At 51.4% G+C, this 20,630-nt stretch overlaps 10 protein-coding genes across 10 annotated transcripts; 3 read left to right on the top strand and 7 right to left on the bottom strand.

The window, feature by feature from the left end:
- Nucleotides 1-222: 222 nt before the first annotated feature.
- IAR55_006847 (uncharacterized protein) lies at nucleotides 223-1,787 on the bottom strand (the record flags this gene model as incomplete). Its single annotated transcript, XM_066949925.1, has 8 exons — nucleotides 223-507; nucleotides 570-927; nucleotides 1,037-1,149; nucleotides 1,246-1,349; nucleotides 1,424-1,533; nucleotides 1,601-1,621; nucleotides 1,679-1,713; nucleotides 1,782-1,787. The coding sequence occupies 8 exons, from the start codon at nucleotides 1,785-1,787 to the stop codon at nucleotides 223-225; spliced, it is 1,032 nt and encodes a 343-aa protein (XP_066799617.1).
- A 314-nt stretch (nucleotides 1,788-2,101) lies between these two features.
- IAR55_006846 (uncharacterized protein) lies at nucleotides 2,102-3,053 on the top strand (the record flags this gene model as incomplete). Its single annotated transcript, XM_066949924.1, has 5 exons — nucleotides 2,102-2,159; nucleotides 2,229-2,473; nucleotides 2,540-2,893; nucleotides 2,965-2,985; nucleotides 3,048-3,053. The coding sequence occupies 5 exons, from the start codon at nucleotides 2,102-2,104 to the stop codon at nucleotides 3,051-3,053; spliced, it is 684 nt and encodes a 227-aa protein (XP_066799616.1).
- A 132-nt stretch (nucleotides 3,054-3,185) lies between these two features.
- On the bottom strand, nucleotides 3,186-4,809 carry IAR55_006845 (uncharacterized protein; the record flags this gene model as incomplete). Its single annotated transcript, XM_066949923.1, has 8 exons — nucleotides 3,186-3,330; nucleotides 3,395-3,548; nucleotides 3,619-3,706; nucleotides 3,790-3,883; nucleotides 3,977-4,025; nucleotides 4,097-4,232; nucleotides 4,437-4,551; nucleotides 4,679-4,809. 8 exons carry the CDS (start codon nucleotides 4,807-4,809, stop codon nucleotides 3,186-3,188), a joined length of 912 nt encoding a protein of 303 aa, XP_066799615.1.
- A 961-nt stretch (nucleotides 4,810-5,770) lies between these two features.
- Nucleotides 5,771-8,475, bottom strand: IAR55_006844 (uncharacterized protein; the record flags this gene model as incomplete). The annotated part of the gene is made up of 4 exons (XM_066949922.1): nucleotides 5,771-7,267; nucleotides 7,319-7,570; nucleotides 7,632-8,215; nucleotides 8,421-8,475. 4 exons carry the CDS (start codon nucleotides 8,473-8,475, stop codon nucleotides 5,771-5,773), a joined length of 2,388 nt encoding a protein of 795 aa, XP_066799614.1.
- A 1,091-nt stretch (nucleotides 8,476-9,566) lies between these two features.
- IAR55_006843 (uncharacterized protein) lies at nucleotides 9,567-11,326 on the bottom strand (the record flags this gene model as incomplete). Its single annotated transcript, XM_066949921.1, has 5 exons — nucleotides 9,567-9,904; nucleotides 9,961-10,186; nucleotides 10,247-10,789; nucleotides 10,844-11,042; nucleotides 11,190-11,326. The coding sequence occupies 5 exons, from the start codon at nucleotides 11,324-11,326 to the stop codon at nucleotides 9,567-9,569; spliced, it is 1,443 nt and encodes a 480-aa protein (XP_066799613.1).
- Nucleotides 11,327-13,299: 1,973 nt separating this feature from the next.
- IAR55_006842 (60S ribosomal protein eL33) lies at nucleotides 13,300-14,554 on the top strand (the record flags this gene model as incomplete). Its single annotated transcript, XM_066949920.1, has 4 exons — nucleotides 13,300-13,313; nucleotides 13,676-13,799; nucleotides 14,209-14,367; nucleotides 14,531-14,554. The coding sequence occupies 4 exons, from the start codon at nucleotides 13,300-13,302 to the stop codon at nucleotides 14,552-14,554; spliced, it is 321 nt and encodes a 106-aa protein (XP_066799612.1).
- Nucleotides 14,555-14,994: 440 nt separating this feature from the next.
- IAR55_006841 (uncharacterized protein) lies at nucleotides 14,995-16,265 on the bottom strand (the record flags this gene model as incomplete). Its single annotated transcript, XM_066949919.1, has 2 exons — nucleotides 14,995-15,534; nucleotides 15,753-16,265. The coding sequence occupies 2 exons, from the start codon at nucleotides 16,263-16,265 to the stop codon at nucleotides 14,995-14,997; spliced, it is 1,053 nt and encodes a 350-aa protein (XP_066799611.1).
- Nucleotides 16,266-16,615: 350 nt separating this feature from the next.
- Nucleotides 16,616-16,981, top strand: IAR55_006840 (uncharacterized protein; the record flags this gene model as incomplete). Its single annotated transcript, XM_066949918.1, has 1 exon — nucleotides 16,616-16,981. One exon carries the CDS (start codon nucleotides 16,616-16,618, stop codon nucleotides 16,979-16,981), a length of 366 nt encoding a protein of 121 aa, XP_066799610.1.
- A 490-nt stretch (nucleotides 16,982-17,471) lies between these two features.
- IAR55_006839 (uncharacterized protein) lies at nucleotides 17,472-18,435 on the bottom strand (the record flags this gene model as incomplete). The annotated part of the gene is made up of 4 exons (XM_066949917.1): nucleotides 17,472-17,771; nucleotides 17,981-18,049; nucleotides 18,275-18,310; nucleotides 18,400-18,435. 4 exons carry the CDS (start codon nucleotides 18,433-18,435, stop codon nucleotides 17,472-17,474), a joined length of 441 nt encoding a protein of 146 aa, XP_066799609.1.
- A 359-nt stretch (nucleotides 18,436-18,794) lies between these two features.
- Nucleotides 18,795-20,093, bottom strand: IAR55_006838 (uncharacterized protein; the record flags this gene model as incomplete). The annotated part of the gene is made up of 4 exons (XM_066949916.1): nucleotides 18,795-19,174; nucleotides 19,249-19,584; nucleotides 19,699-19,948; nucleotides 20,055-20,093. The coding sequence occupies 4 exons, from the start codon at nucleotides 20,091-20,093 to the stop codon at nucleotides 18,795-18,797; spliced, it is 1,005 nt and encodes a 334-aa protein (XP_066799608.1).
- Between the last annotated feature and the right edge of the window lie 537 nt (nucleotides 20,094-20,630).

Here is a 20,630-nt window from a genome sequence, read left to right as displayed (position 1 = left end):
CTTGACGACGCTACTGTAGTGTATGGAAGTCTGGGGGGTCAACTTCACTTGGCTCTTGTATCATGGTAAAAGAAGATTAATACAATGTAAAGTTGACTTCGATCCGAATACGTTCCATACGGAAGACTTCACTATGAATCAGCCAGCCATGCATAATGCGTACAAAATCATGAATAAAATCGTCAATCTCCATCCGTGCTCGGAACCCGGTCCAATTACCAATTACCAGTTCTTGAGCATCTCCCTCGACAAGGGCTCTGTCTCCATCTCGTACTCGACATCGACCTTTGGTCTTCTCGCTCCACCCTTCTTCGCCGCGCCGCCCTTTGGTGGTGCCTTTCTCTTGACACCTGCCACGGGTCCCGGCGCCGCATCTGACTTGCTCGGTTTCGCAGCTTTTGGCGCGTTGGACGGTTCTTGGACGTCTCCCTCTTCGTCTGACACTTCGAGATCTGAAGGGAAGTCTTGACCGGACTCTTCTCCTTCTTCCGAGTCGAATTCGTCAAACTGAAACGGAAAATTGTCAGCACCTGACTTGACTTGGCCATACAAGCATTAGACAAACTCACCTCGCTTCCACTGTAATCTTCCAGATCACCGACATCGCTCTCATCGTCCGTATCCTCGACATACTCTCTCTCTCCTCCTTCCCATTCTTCCTCGTCCTCGTCGACCAAGCTCTCATCATCCTCCATCTCCAACTCCAACTCGTCTTCTCGGCCTTTACCCTTCGCTCTGTCCATGTCCAACACCTGCTTCCACACATCCTCATTGACGTTGAGAGGCGCATCGCCATAAGCTTTCGATCGGAGCCGTTCCAGAAGCTCTTTCTCGATGTTCTTCTCCAGATGCGCGGCGGCAAGAGCCTTTCGTTCACGAGTAGCTTCTCGTCTTTCAAGCTTCTTCTTGATCCCTACCATCTTCGGTCTGAAAGGAAAGAGAAGCATGTCAGTGTTGATGCGGATATTAGACTGCAACAAGCTCCGTACGGTTCCAGAGCGGTAGTACGGTAGTCGCAGACATTCACCAAACTCACTGTTGCGTCATGCTCAATCTTCTCATCTTGATCAGATATTGCGTGATCTTCGTTATTCTCTGCTTGCATTTATGCGTGATGAAATTTGGCCAGTATATCAATTCCTTGTCAATCTGGAGAAAGAAAAGCAGTGCAAGTCATCAGCGAACCTATTCTCAGATCATATTTCGACAGTGACTCGACGTATGGCTGGAGATATGGCCACTTACCTGCTCTAGCGCTTTCGCATAATTGTTGGACAGCTTTATTCTCTCCCACATGTTCGCCGGTGTATGAGCTCGTTCAATAGTCTTCATATAAAGGTAAAGCACGCCTGGACCGATGACAGATCAGCAGCTGAAACCCGTCACGTCCCAAGCGGACAATGGGGGACAATGGGCTGCTCACCATCCTTCTCTCGGACTGTTGCATATCTCGAGTTGGCCAAAGGACATGATTGTCTCGTACAGAAACCTGTCAAGTTGTATTCATTCCTGCAGAAATTTTGTGTTGCGGTTCTGTCCCACGTAGATGGTCAGCTGACTTCCAAAGCACGATCTACTGCGTCTGTCGTTCGACGCTCACTTGACTTTGTATGAACAGAATCTACGAGCGAAATGGGTCAGCGGAATGTAAATCTACTGAGACTGACAGGGGACTCACTGATGATTGATAACCGACCAAATTAGCTCGTCAGACTGTAAGGAGAGATCATCAGTCTATGCCAAGTGCCTGTATCGCCTCGGCGAAGATAATATATACTCACCTGCATCTTGCTTGGATCTTGGCCTTGCTTGTTGATCTGGTCGAAAGAGACGATGAAATCAGAAAAAGTTGGAACTCGGCACCAGAAAAGGTGGACGTTGTGGATGGCAGCTTTGCCGGAAATTATTAAATCGATCGTTATTTTTCGTCATTTTATCCGGGACTATCCCACCGAGTTGGCCACTACGAGTACCAACTGATTCACCCACCGTCATCATTTGACGAATGCACCAGCAAGCGAGCGAGCGAGCGATCACTTTTGAAACGTGCTTCCTCTTCTCCTCACATCTCGACAGCTGAGCAGACAGGACAGGACTCGACATGTCATCCATCCTATCGCAACCTACGACCAGCAGAGCAGGTGCTCTTCTCGCCATGTGTGAGTCATCATCCGTCATTACATGAATGCCCCCGAATCTGAGACACATCGTTATGATACCCGTGGCAGCTCTCGCTCGGCCAGACACTCGAATCACCCTTGCTCGTCGCCCTCTCCCGTTCCGACGAGGCTTGCACTCCACGTCCTCCACCCGAATCTCACACTTCGATACCTTCCTGTTCGCCGAGAAATTGGAGAAGAACGGGATGACGCGTAAGCAGGCCGAAGGGGTGATGAGCGTTTTGGCGGAGGTCGTGGACGAGAGTATTAGAGGGATGGAGGCGAGTCTGGTCAGTAAAGCGGATCAGGAGAAGGTGAGTGGGGGTCCCCATCAAGGCGATCTGTCGTGGGCAGCTTCTGAGCGTCCCATTTGGATACAGCAACGATACACTGAGAAAGTCGATTTTGCTCGACTGAAATCCGAACTCCAACTACACGAGAAGAACGACTTGACCCTCATGAAAGCCGAGAACGATCGTCTGATGGCAGACGTCGAAAAGCTCAAACAGAGACTGCGTGAAGAGGTCACTCGGACGCAAGCTGGCGTGAGACTCGATCTCAATCTCGAGAAGGGGAGGATCAGAGACGAGTCGAGTCAGCAGGAATTGAAGATCAAGGAGGTGGATACGCGGATCGAGAGCGAGATCGCGGGGTTGAGAACTCAGATCGAACAGGCTAAATTCAGTATATTGCAATACCTTGTCGGTGTCGCTACCGGTTCAGGAGCCTTGTTGGTGAGTGCACTGTCCCTATTCGCAGGTGAGCGTAGACGCCAAGTACTGATGAGTGTGATCGCTGTCCCCAGCTCGCTTACATGAGGATGATGGTGAGTCTTCACTCCCTTCTGTCGACTACAATCTGTTGCTCATTCTCGTCTCTTCGTTGCAGAGATGATCCCCAAAAGACCCGAAATCAAGACTGTTCGGACATGTACAAGCATATTACAAGTAACTCTATGCATTATATCATCACTGCTACTTATGTCATCAAGTCGTCTCGGTCGTTATCTAGTGTTCGCACCTGTGATCATAGGTGGGCCTCCTCGACCGGCTCCTTCGGAAATTTCTCTCGCTTCATCATGCTCTCAAGCAGTCTGTCTTTGCGAGCCCATGCGTCCTCACACCATTGTTTGAGCCCTTCTTCGTCCTCCGGTAAGTCGATGAGCGGTATTCTGCGACAAGTCTAGGCGTTAGCTACGAGGAAGCCTCCACCGCCCGAGCTCCATCCGCGCTGACCTTCGCACATGTATACGGAGCTTGTATCCTGCTTTTGCCAGATCGTCACACGAAAGCTGTTCTGCGAGCGAAGGGACCTGATACTGGTCAGATTTCGGGGACGTGTAGAGGAATGTCAGGTCATAAAGATGTTGGATATGCGAAGTTTTCAGCGCTGGGGAAGATAGGACGCATGAGATGTCAGCATAGATCCGTTTCATCGTACAAAAGAGATAGCGACCCACCTCGAACCGTCGCCGCAAAGCCTTTCGTTCGAGGGAAGAGGAGATGGTCCAGTTCCGGCTTGTCATTGGCCTTGGCATAAGCTTTTGACTGCGACGAGAGCGATCGATCAACGCTTCAGAGATGCAACACGATGTCATGGTGGACAGCACGAGATGAGTAAAATCACTCACTCGGAGGACCTTGTATGGAGTTCGACGCGTGCCCTCCGGATAGAGGACGATCCAACAATCATGTTCGTTCTCTTTGACCTGACCGAATGCTTTCCTGCTCGACACGAAGGGTTCAGTCCAGAAAATCGTGGAGGGGATGTGACATCTGAACAAGCAGAAATGAGAAAGAGGAAAAGGGAACGCTCACTCGATGAGATTCTGATCGTTCGTCCAGTTCCTCGAGACAAGTATCATCCCTGTCATCCGGCATTCGGGCCGCCTAGGTCAGCATACACTGTGTTTGATTGATTCGCACATGTACACACACCCATGGCCCAGAATGCCCATCCGAAGAGCGGTATTCGCATGATCTCCCTCTTGACAAAGTATCTCGATTTGCCCAGCATCCCGGCGCGTGAGGCAAGGTGTTGGATGAGATAGTAGTCGGAATATCCGAGGTGGTTCTGTGAGATAGATGGGTCCGTGTGCAATGGAAGTCAGCAAATGGTCAATGGAGTGATTTCGATCCCAATCCCAATCCCAAGGGAGGATCCGGGAGGTGTGTAGGGGTAGAGCACCAGAGCCATATACATGCAGGAGTAGACAGGCCGTGGCAATCATCCGTGAACGATGGAAAGATTCGGACCTGTAAGAATGACCACACTCACACAGATGACCAAAGCCGATTCCTCCATTGGGATATCATCGCCCATCACCTCGATAGCTTCTCTTCCATTCAGACGATACTCCCAATGCGTCTGCATGTAAGACCAGAACCATTCTCTGTGTGGTAGTGGCGTGTAGGGGTGGTGGTAATGGTATGGTCAGTCCGAGCCTTATATCCAGTGTAGTGAGAGTGAAAAGTCGAGCGCATTGATTCTGGAGAGTCAGGTGGTAAAGTCACACCCACCCAGTCCAACAAGCGATATCCCACGAGACCGATTCCGAAAAAGGTCTCACAGCCAACGCTCCCAGCAAACAGACATCCGCCAGGATGATGAGTATGACCAAAGCGACCGTGTGTCGAATCAGCAAGACCATGTTGCCTGCTATCGAATATCGAAAGGCACGATCGCGACCACCTCCACTTTCGTGCGATAGCAGAGAACGTCGTAGAGCGAGGATATTGTTCTTCATTCAACTCCGCAACGTGTTGGATGCGAACGATGCGTTGTCCTCCAAGTTTCGATCTCGACCTCGACCTCGATGGTGGACTGGACAGAGCAGAAATGGGACGAGATGCGGATGTGGTCCCAGTGCGTTGATGGGTGGGAACGAACGTCTGTGTGGAGGGAAGAGAGATGTTATGACTCACTCGGATGTGGCGAATTATCAGGGGGGTGGAAGGAGGTGACAGACCCTTCAAATCATCAACAAGTACGAGCGTTGTGAATAATAGATAAAGTAAGGTTAGTATTATTATATTTCCTCGTCGTAATCCTTTTCTCAATTAAATGGTAACGTATACTAACGAGTACTACAATCACGGGTATCACCCACAAACCGAGACCCGGACGTAATTCGCACGATGATGGCTTTCTTCCATATCAGACCTGATAGTGATGCTCCCACGCTGCATGCCCGACATGTATCTTATCGTCATGCATGCGATATCACCAAAAGGAACGATGCTATTCTGACCATGCATCAAGCACACACACAACTATTTTTTTGGCGTAAGAAACCTTCCCTTTGAACGACAGGTGCAGCGGGAGGTGTGACGTGAACACGCGAGAGGAAAAAGCGGGAAAGAGGACCGGAACTGATCACAACATATATGTGACTACTGAACATGGTGGGTCGATCATGCTGGGTTTGCTGTTGTATGGTACGATTCTGTAAAATTCAATTGATTGGTCGCGGCTGGACCGTTGCTTCGGGCCTGGATCTCGAGTGCGGGACTGCTGGACCGATAATATAGTCGTCGTGAGAGGCTTTGGGAGATGATATGGCGCGGAAACTGGCCCGAGATGAGACGAGCGTTGTAGCGAGTCCCTTCCATCTATATTTGCAGCGCTGGCATGGGCAAACCGACCTGTGGCACTGCGACTCCTCCGCCTGTTCGTCTCTTCTTTTTCCTCTCCCTCCGCTCTTCCCCTACGACCGGCGCCAAGACCGGGCTGATTAACATTCTTCCGCCCATCGGCCCTACCAGCGTGTCTTCCAATGCACTTCCCATCCCCATCCCCAGACCTCTCCCGTTGTTTGGCGAAGTGAATCCAGCTCCGGCATGATTTAGGCCGTCGTCTCTCCCGGCGCCCACACCAAAGTTACGTCTGAGATAGGTCGATACGCCTACTCTGTCAAACCTTATCATATGTCGAAGATGCTCCGCATCGGCATCCGTCCCCAAACCGCCGTTTTCCTGCTCTGCTTCCAGCTCGTGCATCAAGACAGAGGTCTCCAACATGTCTTCCAAGCTGAATGTGTCCGAATCGGTCGGTGTAGTTTCTCTGTCTTGCGGATCGAAAGGTGGTTCCGCAGCACGTCGAGCAGCAACATATCTAGGATGACCGGGGATCGAAGAGTATCTGGCTCTTTTTCCAAGACCGAAAACAGCATGCGAAGGAGCGGGTGAGAATGGGTCGGCAGAGACTTTGCGCTTCTTTTCATCGTTCGATTGCTTGGTGCTGGCAACCGAAGCGGCATCTCGTCCTCGACGTGACCGACGACGGTGAGTGAAGGGTGATTTGGTGGCAGTACCGGAACCATCAATCACAGCATGTTGAGCTGGGTCATCGCAGATAGGATGGAACGTCCCCATGACTGGTGCCGGCGGTGCGACAGCTGGAGCTGGTGTCTGAGGGATTGTGGCTGTTGGACCGGGGGCGGGTCCTGAGGAGGACGTAGTCGATAAGGCCGGCGTGTGGACGTCAATGCCAGCGGCATCGGTGACCACTATTGACGGACCGGCGAGGTCGGGTAATAATGGAACGTCTCCGGCTTCAACAGCCATACGAAGCACTGCTTCCGCCATCTGTTGCTCCATTAATTCGTTGAGCGCTGGACTATCCAGCATAGGCATGTCTTCCTCAGCCATGGAATCAGTCGTGTCACCACCATCGTCCTCATCACTCATGCCGCTCCAATACGACGAGGAATCGCTGTCAAACTCATGGCCCTCGGCGTCAGGATCAATGAGAAGACCCTGTTGATCAGTTCCCGAAAGCGTAGTACTTCCGCTAACAGAACCATTAGTCCTGGAACCCTTCTCACCACGATGACGTGAACGGGATCGCTCCTGTCTCGGTTGGACGAGGACGAACTGGCCATCCCAATTCTCCATGAGAACCAATCCGGGGTCCGCCGCGTTTCCATTCTCCTCTTCTTCGATGGGAAACAGAGAAGCACTGGGGATGGGGAAGCCAAACTCATCCAGTCCGTCATCCGAGCTGGAAGAGAAGTCGGAATCACACATGGAGTCGTCCGAGTCCGTGCCGTCGGCAGAAGATTGGGACTGTTGGTCGATCTCGGACCCGGAAAGTTGATTTATGAATAACTGTCGCAGTGTCAGGTAACCGCCGATGACAGTGTGAGAGATGTCGCTTACCTCTTCCTCGTTCTCTTCACTGTCATCTTGTTCATCCCAGAAAGCCATTGCTTGTCTTTCCAGATCTCCATCGGGTCCTGCTCCATATGCCAGATCTTCAATCTCATGCCCGGCGAAAGCTTCTGGAAGACCGGCAATGATGTCGTCTTCCGTAATGTTCTCTAGGTCAGATTCGTCATCACCAAAGGAGGATGTGGCATCATCGACGTGATTCGTTGCGACGTGGAGATTGCTCGAGCTTGGCGTAGGAGTCTGAACAGCATCCAAAACCTTTGTCAATGCGACGAACGTAGGTGAATCTGATAAAACTCACGATAGCACCGCCGAATGTGTCATCCAGACTGAATTTTGCATCTCTCGCTCGTCTTCTCTCGACCTCTTCCAGCTTGATAGCTCTTTTCTTGTCTCTACCTGCCGGTCCGGTCGTAGTCTTTGACGAGCTCGCCACCGCCGCAGCGCTCGCATGACTCTTCTTCTTCGTTCCATCGTTCTTCTCGATTGGTTTTGACTTGACTCCACTTCCCAATGCCGACTTTTTCTTCTCCGCATTTTTTCTTATAGGCGTGTTTTGAGAATTGGATTGTGTGGGCGTGTTTCGTCCCTTATGTACACCTTTTCTAGGTGTGATCAGATCTTCATGGAAATCATCATCGTTGTCCCCCTCATCGTCATCTTCATCATCGTCGGGAGGTGTGAGATCGGAGCTGGAGCCCTCGTCGGAAGATGGCACTCGTCTTTGGTTGCTGGCTTTGGACCTTGGCCGCGGGTTTGATTTGGAGGTTGAGGGGGTAGAAGGAGAAGCGTTAGGGAGCTTGAGTTTGAGGCGCGGTAACGAAGAATGGGGGAGAGAAGGGGAAGGATGGAGGGATGGTGTTGGGGAGGTGATAGTGGATGTCACTGGGATGAGAAGGTGGTGGGTCAGCGAGTGCTCGAACGCAAGCCGAGCCTCCCTCAGAGGTCAAGTCAACAATGGCAGGCTCCCGCCCACAATTTTGTCGCTCGAGCAATTTTTCCCATTCGCTTGCCAAGAAGATGCCACCACCAGCGAAAGCCACCTTACAGGGTGCGCCCTATCTCAGACGTTGAGTATGTGCCCACTCACATTTGGTCCCACTCCCACCTCCAGCTCTTTTCTTATGACTACTCCCAGTAGGCATCACTCAAGCTCTCCCAGCTCTGTTATGTTTGTCTATTTTATAATGGTTCTGATTCTGATTGATCGACGACAAGTGTGAATTTTCCCTGCTGCGCGATTCGAGACGGTCTTTCGTCGCTATCTTTGTTTTGTCGGTGTCGTTAATGGTGTTGATGGAATTGGATAAGAGGAAAGTAGGTTCGAGCTGAACAAACATTGATTGATAGGTAGGAGCTAAAGCAAAGGCGGAGCAGAGCAGAGCAGGGTTGCAAGCCGGTATGTGATGCCTCGTGGAAGGAAGAGAAGACTATGCAAGGGTGGACAAGCCACAAGACAGGCAGATAGTGAATAGGTGACGAGCGGTCCGTGTAGCAAGTAGTATAAATGTGTTTCGTAGAGAGAGAGAGAGAGAGTGAGAGAGAAAGATGAGAAAGGTTTCAACGGTCAACCTGTCATACGCAAAAAAGACCTTGCACTGTTGAAAGAATTATATTTTAAACGCTAAGGGTCCATCTCTGTCTCGTCACAAACCACAATAGAGATTCACCCAAAGCGGTAATAGTCCACGACTTGAAATCCTGCACACGAGCTTCAATCTGTCCCGGCTCCGGTATGAGTGGAGGAGGAAACATATTCAAAATAGATCAGATCCAACCACCCCTGATTGTATGCCTCTTAGTAGTAGTAGTGTGCTCTTAGCTCGATACCAGTACACACCAGTGACACTCGGTAGTGGCAGCGAGGTCATCAGTACCCTCCCTGCATGTTGTATCACGCACACCATATCATGCAACATCCCTCGCAGTGTTGATACCAGCCTACCCTCTCGCTTCCAACGAGCACAGCCAGCGATCCCCTATCAGAGCACGTCATGGCCACGTCACACTGTGCGGTCATCCGAGAATGTCCATTCATGAATCATGATTGATTGCGTGCGTTCGAGTGCAACAAAACTGGTAGATTATTGGAACAAGGCAGGAATATCAATGCGGGAATAGCGACTTGAATGTACTGAGAAAAGATTCAAACGAGTCAAAGCAGCCCCGCTTGAACATGGTCATCCAAACACATAGTCATTACTCGCCACCCTGCAGAGCCCAACATGTGTTCCTCCTAAGCAGCCAAAGCCATACCGGCAGCAACAGCCCCCAAAGCAAATATACCAGGGAGGATGTTACCCAACTCCATTCGCTGACCAGCAGCACTTGCAGCAGCAGAAGTACCCGCAGGAGCCCTAGACCCAGATGCAGATCCCGATTGAGAAGCACCAGAACCGGAACCAGAGCTCGCAGCGCCAGCGCCAGAGCCGCTAGCAGAAGCAGAAGCTGATGTGGGGGTCACGACAGCCCCTGTGGCTGTGCCGATCGAGGGCTGGAAGAACGTGCCGGAAGGCGCAGACGAGATGACCGTAGCTGTGGAGTTGGAAGAAGTCTCGATGTATGCCTCGGACACTGGCAAGCGCAGTAAATCAGCGATGTACTATGGTTGAGTGGTATGTGCAACTTACAGGGTCGACCCAAACAATCAATGATGGACTTGAGCTGGAATCGGCCGGAAGCGATAGCTTGCGGCAAGACGTAGCCGACGGCAAGGTCTACAGTCTGCTGGTAGATGTCGTGCGCAAGGACGATGAAACCGGTGTCGAGCTGAGGAACGTAGGTGTTGAGAATCTGTTCAAACGTCTCGTACGCCGATGCACCGGTAGCGGTACCTCCGGGGATGTGCCAATCGTTCTGTATTTGTACCATCTCATCAGCAAGGTCTCGCCACCGCGCAAAAAGGACACCACTCACGGTGTCAAAGTTGGTGTCAGTACCGTTGGCTTTGTAAGAGGTCCAGATGATAGGAGTAAGACCCATCTGAGCGGCGATGGCCCGCACACGATCATCGATGTCTCCGTAAGGGGGTCGGAAAGTGTTGGGTGTGACACCGGTAACGTCCCTGATGACCTTCATCGTCCATCCGAGCTCAGCGACAATTTGCTCGTTGGTAAGGGTCGTAAGAGCAGGGTGAGACCAAGTGTGAACGGACAATTGGTGACCGTGCATGTATTCGGTTTGGACCATTTCCGGTCGAGAGAGGACACGGGAACCGACAAGGAAGAAAGTGGTTTTGATATTGTTGTCAGCCAAGTAGTCGATCAGGAGGGGAGTGTAAGGGGAAGGTCCGTCGTCGAATGAAAGGCCCCAGGTGAATTTGTCGGGACACTCGGTGATGTCGGTTTCGCGGGTGCATCCACCGCAAGTCCACCAGCATCGTCCGTCTGAGATAGCACCGGGGTCGGTTGCACAATCACCAGTAGTGACATTGTACGTGGGGACTTTGCTGAAGTCAATCTGAGAAGAATAGAGTCAGCAACATCGGTATATACTATGCTCGTCAAAACTCACAGTGGAGAGCCACCCTTGCACCTCGGGAGAGTTGGTGGGTGGAAGCATGTCCAGTGGAGGATAGTTTGCGTTGGTCAAAACGGCGGTGGGAAGAGCGGGAGCTCCAGAGACGGCAGTCGCAGAGGCACCAGCGGTGTATGTGCTATCAAGAGCGACAGTAGCGTCTGATGGGGCGCCAGAGGTGAGAGCGCTCAGGGGGCTGTGGCGACAAGACGTGAGTGAGCAAAGGCAGCCACTCTGAAGCTTGAGACACAAGAAGCGAACGTGGGGTATGGGCTAGCCATCAATTCTGACTCCCATGTCCTACACAAGAAGACAGTGATCGAATATGAGCAAGTCAACTCACGGGATTGTGAAGCCAGCAGGGCCGGTGGAGTTGGCAGTGATGGTCAAGACTGCCGTGTCAACACTCGGCGTCGCTGACTGGGCCAAAGCGCCAGAGAGGAGAGAAAGAACGAGAGCGGTAGTGGCGAAAGCAGACATTGTCGTCACTGTTCGTCGCCTATGTTGTTTAGACCGAGTGAAAGGTGATGAAGAGCGGTATCCAGTTTGTTTGCGATGGCCTTGAATGAGAGTTCGATGAGACGTGGGAGCTGGTGAGATGAGATCCGATTCCTACGTTATAGACTAACACGGAGGTTAGGACGCGTCAGAGATGGTCGTCTGGAGGCAGAAGTGTTATCCGATCGGAGAGTGATCGACGTGGTCGTGAGAAGTGGAGAATGAACAGGTCGTGAAAAGAAGGTGGAAGGAAAAGATATGGAAAGAATGAATAGTCGATGTAAAGTAGATGTAAATGGTAGAAAGCAAATAGTTGTCGGCTGGGTTTTCGTCGCACTATCGGTGTCTGGGGTCTGTCGGTCCGAGCGAGAGAAAACCAACGAAGCGAATGGGGGAAGAGCAAAACAAAACACGTACAAGGAAAAACGTAATACGAGGGAAATCAAAACCGATGACAAAGTCGCTGGAAGCTGTGCTGTTGTGACGTTTTCCTTTTTGGTGCTTTCTCTCGCTCGCACAGAGAAAGAGACAGAGACGCGCACCTCCCGTTCTGCTCTACAATCGGCACGAAATCATCGTTACTCGTAAAGTGACTTTTTCTGCCCACTAACAAGGTCTTGGCAATCCTTTCCCTTTGATGTAATCGCCCTGAACCACTCATCAGAAAACCCTGAAAACAGGGGCAAAAATTGGGTTCCAAGTCTGTTGGCCTGGTGATGGTTGTTCTGCAATTGATGATTTTGCTTCGTGTCGCTTGATCGACACCGCAACAGGTGCTGCGAGTTCTGATTCTGAAACGAGCTGTCGTGGTAGACAGAACAGACTGGAGACGATATTGGGGGTAGCGGTTGGAAAGTGACCCACATGGTCCATCATGCATGATGTCAACACATCGAGTCGTGGCATACATTAAACGAGCTGAATGAGCTTTTGTGAAAGAGACTAACGGTAGGATCCGACGCGACGGGGTCACAATAAAGTGAGACTGATTCCTTGGCGAGAAGAAAGCAAAATACAAACGAAGCGATACATACCATGCAGTGCGATGGCAGTGCCGTGCCATGCACTAACGATTGCGACGGGATCAGTGAAACGTCCAAGCATCATTTTCCTACATTGTTTGGTTCCCGGAACGCCTCTGGGCAGATCTGAAATCCGACGATGCGGCAGTTGCATCCATGATTGAATCAACACATGTCCATGTCCTCCCTCTTGTTAGAGAGACTTATCTTCTGTCGACGAAGAGTGGCAGTTAATTTTACATAATCACTTGTCCCAGATGAGGTCCCAAATCATGAGAAGGAGTATGGCGATTCGGGGTCAAGGCCATTTAGAAGACGATGTCAGTTTTCTCCGCATAAATAGTATGTACCTAGCCTGAGCAGGCGGTGGTCAAAGGACACATATTCCGTTGAAGATCGAGCAGACAGCCGTGGAGTCCAGGACAGGTTACGAATGGCGAGGATGAGACGGTGCATTAAGGTTGCTCAGAGGAACCATGAAGATAGATTCGATGTCATGGGACAGCATGGGAGTCTTGTAGGCAGGTCGAGGCCGGAAATAGCTGGTCATGCAAGCATGTGTATGAAAAGCGTAGCTGAATCGCAACCCAAAATATGATAGCAACGCAGCGATCGGATATAAGGACATGTCCGACGTAAGTGCCACATTGCCGTATTCCCTCTGTACGCATCCACAAACACCGAATTTCGCCGCCAGTCAATTCGCACTTATTTCGCTAATCCTCGTTGCTTCACCGCTCACACCAACGCTTCGGCTCTGTACCAGCTGGCTCACTCGCTCGCTCACTCACTCACTGCCTCCTCACCCACTCTGTTCGGTCACTGGCGGTTCGTTGCATGCTCAACTGATTCGAGGTTTTGTCACACTCTACTCGTCCTCCTCTTTCTCAACCATAAACACCAACAAAATAGACCACGAAACGGGACCTCAAGATGGCCGCTACTCGGTGAGTGTGTGTGCGGGTGTTTTATCGGTCAGCGGTTTGCAAGAGGGAGAGGAACGAGAGGAAGATGGGTGAAGGAGATCCGAAGGATGGTTGAGGGCATGGGATTAACTTGGTGTGAGACGTTCGGAAGTGGTGCGGACATAGATGGTTGGATGGATCATGGAAGAAAGAATGTCTTGCTGATCTGATCTGATCTGATCTGCTTTCTCCATTCTACTCCGCCCCTTGCGCTATACCGAACCTCGATCATCTATTATCTGTTCACCATTGCCGCTCCCATCATCCACAACCATTGCTGCGACGACATTCCAACCCAATCACCATACTTGGTCTCGCTCGCTCTGCATACTTGACGACAACAGACTCTACACCAAAGGCCGAATCCTCGGACACAAGCGCGGAAAGCGAAACTCTCGACCTAACCAGTCATTGGTCCAGATCGAGGGTGTTGACTCCAAGGAGTCTGCCAGGCATTACTTGGGAAAGGTGAGCGGGGGTTCCTCTCGAAACCAATCTGGGCTGGACACTGGGTATGGGTATGGGTATGGGTCTTGGGTGTGAGGTGTAGAGCGTAGAGTGTGAGGAAATGGCAAAGGGCGAGGAGACGGGTTGGGTTGGGCGGAGATCTACGAGGAAAATCAGGTGTTGCCAGAGGTCGTACTGGTCCACAGACTGGAGAGTAACAGGCATCTTCGTCTGTAGCGTGGACTAAAAGGGGGGCTGGAGAGACGTCGAACATTGGAGGTAGTGGACCACCTTGTGGAACGACCAGAGATGACAGCGGAAGACAACCCATACCCACGGCCCACGTCCTATATCCATACAACCCAGACACCTTCCGTCATAGTCCTACACAAGAGTTGCTTGCTGATTCTGTTCTTTCAATTCACCACAGCGAGTCGCCTACGTCTACAAGGCCAAGCGAGAGATCAACGGCAGCAAGGTCCGAGTGATCTGGGGCCGAATCTCTCGACCTCACGGTAACTCTGGTGTCGCCAAGGCCAAGTTCCGAACCAACCTTCCCGCTAAAGTTTTCGGTGCTTCCGTCCGAATCGTGGGTTGTTCATTATTTCCCTTTTGTCCAGCAGGTGTTGGAGGCAGGTGTCATAGTTGTGTTGTGAACGACCACTTTGCCATTTCCCGTCACACCTGGTCTGGTCGTCGTCAAGTCTGTGATGAGTGTAATAAGATGCTGATACGCCGTTTGTCCATTTTAGATGCTTTTCCCCTCCACCATCTAAACCTCTCTCTCTCCCTCTACACATCCCCTCCTCTTCGCGGCATCCTTCCATACAAACACCATAAACCCGAGATTGATACGATTGTGATGTACCATTCCGGGAGATGCAGACAGATCAGCTAAAACATGTGGCGTGGTTTCGGCGTGGCATGTGTTCTTGTCGGTCGCATACTCGTCCATTGATCGTGTACAGTGTGATCTGAGGATAGCGGTTGGGTTCCGAGTCTATAGGATGTGGTGGACTGGTGTGGTCGCCGCAGGTCCGTTGGTCTGTGAAGGTGATGTGCGACCTGTCACACTGATTGCGAGACGATCATAGACTGCCGCATCGTTCTGTTCAAGCCAAACAATGGGACAATTGCAATTGACAAGCTTCGTTACATCATGATCATAACTCATCGATTACATATGATATCGGTCTGTTACACCATTATAGACACCTCACGACCCATTCTTCTCCTTTCTCTTCTTCTTCTCCGCTTTCTTCTGAGCTTTCAGCGCTCTTTCTCTCTCATCCAACGAAGACATGGATTTCCCGGAATCCACTTTGACCTTCTTATTGCTCTCACCGAGCGATCCATGCTCATTCTCTGCTGACGACGGAGAAGGTCGTTTCTTCTTCTGTTTAGGTGTTGCCGTTGCCGTTGACGTAGGTGTTTCACCTTTCGCACCGTTCGTTACAGCTGTCCCTTGACTCGCGGATGGACTATTTCGAGAGGACGTGATGGTTTGTCTCATCTTCTCTGCCATTGACATTCTAGGCTGTGAAGAGAAGGAGGGGGAGGAGGAGGAGGGGGATTGGTGTTGTTGTGGTCTCTTGGTAAATTTGGATCGACCGGTCCTATCGTCGCTTGGCACGTCGATCTGGGATTTTGAAGGAGTGGATGAAGACGATTGTTGAGGTGGTGGCGGTGGTGGTGGTGATAGTTGAGGTCTTTGGAAAGTACGATCTTGTCTCGAAGACGAAGTGGGGGGTTCGGTCTGTGATACCAGTAAAGCAGACACAGTAAGCTTTGATTTGATTGCGGACGACGGTAGATGAGAGTGAGGCAAAGCTCGGAAGCCCTCGATTCTCAGACGACGGGACGTGGACAGCACAAGCAAGCCAGCCTGGCAGAAGAGCTGAGGGGTGGATGAGTCCGGGTCGTGCGATACCGGACAAAGTATGGACGACATCACAGCTTGACTCCAGAACATACCTTTGACTTCCCCTTGCCTTTCTCCAACTTGACTCTGACCTTTTCCTCATCATCGTCCACTTCCTCGTCTTCATCCAGCTCATCCCCTTCTTTCTGTTCGATTGGTTTCTTCCCAAATCCACCAAACGTCATCCTACCTCCTCCACCACTCGTCGTCTCCCCTGTCTCCTTTGTATTCCGGCGCGGGGTCGATTGCGCAGGAGTCAGGAAAGGCACGTAGCTTGATTCGAAGACGAGTTGGGAAGAACTACTACTGTCACCGGCCCCATTCGCATTGGCGGAGGCGGTACGCGGGGGTAGAAACCATCTCCCTTCTTCTTCACGCGGTATGACAGCTGCTGGCAGACTCGTACTTGAACCTGCTACGGGCACAGGAGTCGGCGTCGCTTGAGCTGTTGATGCAGTACTCGGTCTGGGAGTGGTAGGCGTAGATGGGGTCGAGGCGGCGCCGCTGGACCGGGCTAAGCCACGCTGCATGAACTTTAGAGAGAGGGTGGAAGAGGAGAGCGACATCGTGCAAGGTGTCTGCACCTGGTACAGAGAGATGGTAACGAAGTATTGTGGAAGGGGAGAATGCTCTTGAATTGAGCGGGTCGTGCTGCCTAAAGGAGGATCCAAAATATTTATCCACTTACTGGATCACTTTGGTTTCAGGGTGAAGTGGAGGGCGAGATTGCTCACTTTTGGTTCGGTGGTGTTTCTGGGTAACTTGGGTGCATGACAGCTCGTCTTGTATCGTCAAGTGTCAACTGTTGACACTCAACGACATAAATAGCATCATCAACTGCACGCTGCTAGAATCGCCGGCCAGAACCCAAGTGACAGTCAAACTTGATTCCCAAGCCGACACCGCGTCGAACGCCATGTCGAACACCAATCCCTTGACTCGCTCTTCGATCTCTGCCGACCTCTCCCTCCTCCAATCTTTACCTTCTTCGACCCTCATCTCCCTCGTCTCCCCCTCATCATCGCGTGCCACCCCCATCGCCACAAGCACAAACGACCAATCCGCTCCTTCTCGTCCGATCGACGTGCTCGACTCGTTCTCGCCCAGCCACGCGGCAGATCACGAGAAGAGTCAGGCTCTCGTCAGAGCGTATATAGACGAGATGAATGCTGTCAAAGCGATGGGCGAAGATGGGGATGGTGATAAGGTCGGTGAGAGGATCGATAGATTACGAGAAAAGGGGGAAGAGATAGTGGATGTACTGGGGGAGATCAAGGTGTAATAGCAGCTCGGGTGGAAAAGGGAGATAGGTTTCATGGCGTGTGACGAGTGGGGAGAGGCAGTTGACAACGGTAATCGAGACGAGCACGAACTTCATGACAAGGTGAATGGTCGAGTCAAGGTCTGAGGGACATGTGGTTGACCAGACCTTTGCAGCAGCGACAGAATCACACGACCCCGCAGTCCGTCCGGAACTGGGCGGTGCCCATGCCGCACAGATGTGGCCCAGGACAGAGACACGGCCTCATCGTCGACGCCCGACAGGACATTTCGGGAATTGAGAGGGGAGCTCACTTCACGGGGCCTAGCAGTGGAAGAGTCATAGAAGTTACAAACGAAGCGTAGCAGCCTCGCAGTCAAGATGACGACTCATTTCGTTGCTCATTTAGATCAACCGACAGGTCATGACCTAGTTCACATATGCAGGGTATTCATCTGTCCTGTCATTTTCATCTTCGCGCCACACTCAACCACGAACCTGATACATACACTCATCTCTTCCCCTTCTTCTTCTTCTTCCCTCCTCCTCCTCCACTCTTCCCCGCCGGTGTTCCCCCATTTTGAGGTATTGTTGCCGCGGCCGTCGACGCCTGTTCTCCGTCCGCTCCCATCGGCGCTGGTGTCCCTCCCCTTTCTGGCGTATCGACAATTGGTAGGGTTGATGAGTTTTGTTGGTGTCGTGCTGGAGGTGGTATTCGGACGGTACGGTTTGACATTTTGGTGAGAAGGCGGAGGTTTAGGGATTCGAATCGGTTGAGAATGATAGATGAGAACGTTTTGTATTTGATACACTGTGGAATGGGACATTGAAAATGGGACAAAAATGAAAGACATGTCAGCATTTCATTCGATCAGATTATTGGAGAGAGGTCGCTTTTGTCCATTTGCTTGCAGGCGAAAGAGGTCAAATGCAGTAGCTATGCCGGATCCATGTGTAGCGCGTGCGCGAGAGGGGGGGGGGGAGGGAAAGCAAAGGTTGACCATCCAACCCAATACTCACCTTGACATCGTCGGTGAGTTTCAGAACCAAATGTCCCGTTTTTGCCACGAACTTGACACTGTAACGAACCTATAGCAAAGTCAGAATGATCAGCATCCAATTCGTGTCCAACATATGTTTAGCCCCTTTTCAATGACCCCAATGCCAAGGACCGCAACTAGCTTTCTACCAGCAAGCTCCTTCACGACGAGAGCAGATCGCGAGTGAGCAACAAGACTGAGCGAGCGGGAAGACCGGCTAGGAAGAGCTACAAAGGAGTTTGATTTCTTGAGAAGATGTTCGAGTGGGATTTACCTTGTCAGGTGAGCGTGCATAGAGATCTGTCGCTGCCTAAAGTATACATCCATTCAAGTCAATATATTCCTTCTCCTATTGCGAGTTGTACTAATCTCGATGCCAGACGTATGGACCGCACTCACAGTCTCGAAATCCGTCCAGTTTTTTATGTACACCATATTGATCCGGCGTTGATGCAGAGAGAGCTGCAGTCTGTCTCCCTGTCTTGCAGCTTTCGATATGGATCTAGATGTAAGGTTGAACGGACGAGCAGATAATGTCAACTGGCGTTTTGGTGTCATCTTCGAGGTGAAACGAACCGCAGCGTGAGGGAGCTTATGTAAGGGTCATTTTTAATGCCCAGCTCTCCACAAATTCACTCGAGAAATACCCGGTCTAGCCTCCCGTACTCCAAGCCTGACCTCATGCATGGATGCATGAACACGATCTTCGTGTTCGCCTATGCAAGCAGTCCAATTGAGGGTGAGTGTGAAGCGTATGCAATACATGTGGTCGTATGACACGAGCAACCAATCGATCAACCTACATTCCCTCTCCCTTCTCCCGTTCTATATTCACCCGGTATTCTACCCGTATCCAGCCCATCGATACTATCCCCATCCATGTCCATAACCACAGCGAGACTCGCTCTCTGCAGAGATTCACGTGAATATACCACACCCTCTTCGCCTTCGTCCACCTCTGCCACTGTAGGCAGTGTAGGTGGTAAGGCTGTCGCTGGCGTGATAGGAGGTGAAGTCTGAGGTGTCCCGGCTAATGGTGTTCCGCCAGAGAACGCTCTTGGAGGAGGAGGTGGGGCGGGAAGATACAAGATTAGGTTGACGATGTGACGAAGTGGTAATGAAAATATTAGAGGCGGTTCGGATATTCTTGTTCGTCCAAGGCGCATGGGGGATGCTAAATCTCGATCGAGTCAGTATTTGACAACTCACAACGGGCGGGATTGCATGTGAAAGTATTGCGATGCTCACGTCCACCTTGTAACTTATCGTCGTCATCGTCCAACCACAGCTCCCTTTCTTCCGCATTCACCTGCTCATATGCTGCGCCTTTCCCCTTCCGTCTCCGTCTCTTTGGACCCTCGCCACCTTCCAGGTCCAATTCGCCATCGTCCTCGTCGTTCTCAGATGCTGTCATCAACCGGTTGGGTAAGTCAGGAGGAAGGAGTAGATCGTCGTATGGCAATGCAGAGGAGGCGGGGATATTGGTGCTGTGGTTATTGATGTATGATACGGAGAGACTGGTGAGTTGGAGTATGTATAGAAGGAGGTCAAGTAAGAGGATGCGTGCGAGTGACGCCGGGTTGGCTATGCAACAATCGATACGTTGAGTTAGCCCTGTTTTGCTTCAGATTCCACCCAATCCCTCATACCTGTTAGGGCAATACAGCCTCTGAACTGTACGAAACCTACGACACTCACCTTGTCCGACGAAGTCCAACACAAGCCCTTTGCCGCCATTCATCCCGCCCGCAAAATCCAACACATGTAACAACCCCGCAACGAGGTTCATGACTGTGAGCATCGTTGTCAGAGCGAACAGGGATCTTGAGGGATGTATGAAGGCCGATGCGTTTATTTGCATCTGGATGAGGACGCGAGCGACGAGGATCAGGATGTTGGGCGTGTAGAGATGTTGTATGACTCCCAGAGCTTGCGTGGTGGTTGCCAGCTGCGAGCCAGAAGGACAGGAGATATTCCCAATGTCAGCGAGCTGAAAATTACAATATATGCAAGTTGTGAGGTATAGCTATTCGTGGGGGAAGAAAGACACTCACCGACGCCACGGCATGGCGACGTTGGGGACCATACACCATGAAGATGGTGACGCAGCTGCTGCCACGACTCGTTTAGTGTTCCCGTTCTGCCTATCTCGATTCACTGTCAACAGATAGGAGTGACACGATCGTCTCGTATTGGTTCGCCTACTTGACTTGACGACTGACCGAACAGGAGCGATCGAAAACCCAAGAAGGGGGCAGGTTGAACCTTCGTAACCGAATGACGAGACCGGTCGAAAGCGTGCTCGCTCTAACGCTCACTCGGTCATACCACTCCTCGCAGCGATGGACTTGAGATGTCGTTTCGATATCACCTCCCTCTCTCGTGTGATATTTGAGAGTTGTCCAGTCCCGTCTCGATCGTCGCGCTACGATATACACATCTGACGGAGCAGTGATCTGATTGATGTTCATCGTGAAATGACAACAAGAGCCAACGCAACACGGGAGACGAGAGAGAGCGGAGATGAGGGTTGCGATCTCCGTGGTTGATGTGCACGTGCGTGTGGTGCCCCTCGTACCGGTCTCTCGGGGCCATCACCACTGCTACTCTCACAGCAGCATCACGACAGG

This window comes from Kwoniella newhampshirensis (assembly GCF_039105145.1).
Source record: "Kwoniella newhampshirensis strain CBS 13917 chromosome 10 map unlocalized Ctg14, whole genome shotgun sequence".
NCBI lineage: Eukaryota > Fungi > Basidiomycota > Tremellomycetes > Tremellales > Cryptococcaceae > Kwoniella > Kwoniella newhampshirensis.
This window is presented reverse-complemented; position numbering and strand designations above follow the sequence as displayed.